General features: G+C 32.6%; 1 protein-coding gene across 1 annotated transcript; it reads right to left on the minus strand.

The window, feature by feature from the left end:
- Window positions 1–775: 775 nt before the first annotated feature.
- On the minus strand, window positions 776–2,447 carry LOC106304563 (serine/threonine-protein kinase OXI1). Its single transcript, XM_013740961.1, has 2 exons — window positions 1,844–2,447; window positions 776–1,770 (listed from the first exon to the last, which is right to left on the minus strand). Exons 1-2 carry the CDS (start codon window positions 2,200–2,202, stop codon window positions 876–878), a joined length of 1,254 nt encoding a protein of 417 aa, XP_013596415.1. The 5' UTR covers window positions 2,203–2,447; the 3' UTR covers window positions 776–875.
- Between the last annotated feature and the right edge of the window lie 1,607 nt (window positions 2,448–4,054).

Consider the following 4,054-nt stretch of genomic DNA (forward strand, 5'->3'; position numbering starts at 1 on the left):
CAAAAATACCACTAAAAAGAAAAAAAAACAATACGCACTACAAGATTATATCTATCGAATACAAGAGTGTAAAATGCGCCAAGCTTCCAACAGGCTACAATAATATATATTAATAAATCTATTTCCTAACTTAATACTATATAGCTACATTTATTGAGACTTAAGAAGTATATTGTAATAAATGTTAAATATTTCTAAATATATATAATAGTGAAACATAAATATATATACAAACTGATGGAAATATATTTCTTAATTTTTTTTTACTATAAAGTGAAACTTTAAAAGTTAACTAATATTAATATTAATTAGCGGTGGAAGCGGGTTACTAACGACATTTAATTTTTATGACGGGTTTAAGTAAACTTTTAATAGAAATAAATATTCATATAAACTCATTTAGTTTAACGGATTTTAAATAGGTTATTCGATTAAAAATATTTATTAGCTATGATTTTACTTAAAGTTAGTAAAAACCATATTAACCTATTTACACATATATATATATATATATATACACAAAATATAATAAATTTAGCAAAGACCATATTAACCTATTTTAACGTGATTTTTTTTTAGAGTTTGTAAAGATAATATTAACATATTTGCATAACTATGGATATGACACAAGTGTATAGATATACAACGTGATATATTAAATATAATTACCAAAATATATTTTAAATTAAATTAATATTAAACACAAATATGATTACAAAAAACACAAATATAAAAATAAAGTTTTCAAAAAAATTTAAAATAAAAATATATCCGCCCTTTCAGAATTTAGTACTAATTAAATCTAAACCACATAATAGTTGATTATCCTCGTAACATAAACATTCTCCTCAGTGTTAAAAACTGAAAAAATTGAATTAAAATACCAAAAAATTATTATCACTTTCCAAATCGTTATTGTTATTCAACCCCCTCACCCATTCTCCACCTTTTTCACCTTTAATCTTCATATCAGCATTACTATTATCATCCTTCCGTTCCTCACGTTCTTCTCGTGCAGCAAAAATCTCTTGGACAATATTCTCCACATCCATTTTCGTATTTCCATCTTTACCTGTATCACCTCCATCATCGAGCGCCGGAATATACGGCGGTCTAGAAACTAATAACACTTTCTCCCAATCTACCCCTCTGAAGAATTCATGACCCTTGATTTCTTCAACGCTAATCCTACGGCTAGGATCTTTCTCCAAGAGCCTTCTAATCAGATCACGCAACGACGTCGTTTCACCAACAAGATTCGGCGGTTTAGATAAAATCCGGAAAAACGTCTCTTTCCGGTTCGATCCCCTAAACGGCGTCGTCCCATAAAGCATCTCGTACAGAACCACACCTAACGACCACCAATCGACGGCGAAATCGTGACCTCCTCCGGTGATAACCTCCGGCGCGACGTACTCCTCCGTTCCGACGAAGGAGTTCGACTTCTCTCCTGAAGAATCTGACACGGCCAATGTCGACGATGATGATGATAAGCGCATCGAATTCGATTCTTCCTCCGAGGAGATTCCCGAGCTGCAGAAACTAGCGAATCGGAAGAGACGTTTCTTCCTCCTAGCCGGGGACGGAGTTGTTTCCGTGGATGGTGACGGTGACGGCGTTCTCGGAGGGAGATTCGTTGAGAGATCGAAGTCCACGAGCATTAAATGTCCATTGTCTTGGATCATCACGTTATCTGGCTTCAGATCTCTGTAAACGATTCCTTGATTATGCAAATATTCGAACGCGAGTACAAGCTCCGCCGCGTAGAACCTGAAATCAAACCGGCAAATTTAGCAACGACAAAGATTGATTATATTTCATTTGATCAGTGATAATTAATTACCTGATGATCTCGTCGGAGAACATGCTTTCCGATTGCATAATCCTCAGGGAGTTGAGATTTTTTCCAGGACAATAATCGATCGCATAACCGATTACTTTATCTGTTGATATTACACCGTGAAGAGAAGGGAAGAGAGGATGATCGAATCTGCTCAATACTTCTTGTTCGAAACTCACGCGCCTGTACTCATCCTTCTTTGTGGTCTTCTTCTTTTTCTCGATCGCTTCTCTAAGTATAACCTTCAAAGCAAGCTGTTTATCATCTTCCTTGTCTTTAACCAAGAACACAACCCCTTTAGCGCCACGCCCAAGCAATGACAAAACCTCAAGTCTGTTAAAATCCAGAGTCGGGCTCTGCATCGGAGAAGTTTTCAAGAAACGCCGACGTTTTGAGATTTTAGGACCGACAGATTTGTTTTTCTTCTTCTCTCTCTTGATCCTGTGGTAGTTGGTGGCAACTTATTATAAAAGAAAAGTTACGCAGTTTTTAAATACTGTTTTGATTTCTCGCCTTGCCTTGCCGGGGAAGATTTCAAATTGGTAAAGTAAAAATAAATTAGAAAGTCAGAAAAGAGAGACGAAAAGTCGCATGAGATCCGTTGCCATGCGTTTGACTAGCCAGGTTTACGCTTTTGAGATCTGAAACTATTTAAAAAGAATAAATATATGCTTTATTAATGGTTAAGACCGAATGTTCCCCGTTGTGTCTGAAACACACACGTTCTGCTTCTAGAGATGTGACGTCATGAATGACGTTTCTCGTGGAGTCGAAAGCATCCGGAAAGCGTGGAAGATGGAAATTTCGGTTACCAACTTACCATTAAAGACACGGCGGCCTCCGAGCGTAGAAGACTAGAAGGTATGACCCGTCAGTTATGGGATCCAAATGGGCTTTAACATTAGTATCTGTTTGGTATACGAAGCCCAAACAGGATTTTTCAAATTTTCTAAGTGTTTTATGAGTTATTAACTTATTCATCTTGCATATGTTCACCACCGATAAGAATTTGTTATTTCATATTCAGTATCCTTAAAAAAAATATTTATCAAATTATATTATATTTCTAAAATAAAAAATAAAATAAATAAAAGATAATAATAACTGTAAAAAAAAGATGTTGTTTTAAAAAAAATTTAACACTGTCAACAAAACATTAAACTCTAAATCCTAAATCATAAACCCTAAACCCTCGGATAAATTGTAAACCATAAATCAAAAACACTAAATCTTAAAACCCTAAACCATTAATTCTAACCCCTAAACATCTTGGATAAAAATAAATAGAAAATAGTAGTAGTTGCAAAAAAAGAATTTTTTAAAGAATATTTTTAACGCCGTCGGAAAAACACTAAACCCTAAATAATAAACACTAAATTCTAAATACTAAACGCTAAATTCTTAGGGTTTAGGATTTATCCAAGGGTTAAAAGATTAAGATTAGGATTTAGTGTTTTGGTTTACCCGATGATTTAGGGTTTAGGGTTTAATGTTTTGCTGACGACGTTAAAAATATTTTTACAAAAATCTTTTTTTTTTTGCAACTAGTACTATTTTTAGTTTTTTTAATCTTTTTATTTTAAAAACATAATATAAATTGAAAATATTTTATTTTCTTTAAAAAAAATAATGAATATGAAATAAAAAAATATTATTGGTTGGTGAACCTGCAGGTTCATTCTACGGGGTGAACCCAAGCACAATTCGTTTACTATTATCAAGAGTTCTTTTTCTTTTTCTTTTTCTTTTTCGGGGGTAAACTTCCTTTAAATAGCCCAATCAAAAGCATACTCTATACTCTCTCTGTATCACTTTAAGTGATGTTTAACAATTTTTATTTTGTTTTATAACAAGTGATGTTCTTATAATTTTAGAAAAAAATTAATGTCATTTGAAACTTGTGACCAATTACAAAATACTACATTTTTTTTTATTGGTTGAATTAGTTGTATTTAATGTTATTTTATATGAGCAAGATAAATTACATAAAAGTTTGTATTTTCTTAATGTTCGTGCAAAAACCTTAAATATCACTTAAACTGATACGTAGGGATAGCGAGTAGTATATATATAAAGAATTATAAAAGTTTACCTGTGTTCTTTACTTGACATGGTGCCATAATGCCTGGAGTTTGTGTCGTTGTTTTAGATATATCTAAAAAGTCTATGATAGCGGCTTAATGGTCTAGCTTTTTTTTTTTTTTTTTTTTTTTT

The sequence above is a fragment of the Brassica oleracea genome, chromosome C7 (assembly GCF_000695525.1).
Source record: "Brassica oleracea var. oleracea cultivar TO1000 chromosome C7, BOL, whole genome shotgun sequence".
In the NCBI taxonomy this organism is placed as follows: domain Eukaryota; kingdom Viridiplantae; phylum Streptophyta; class Magnoliopsida; order Brassicales; family Brassicaceae; genus Brassica; species Brassica oleracea.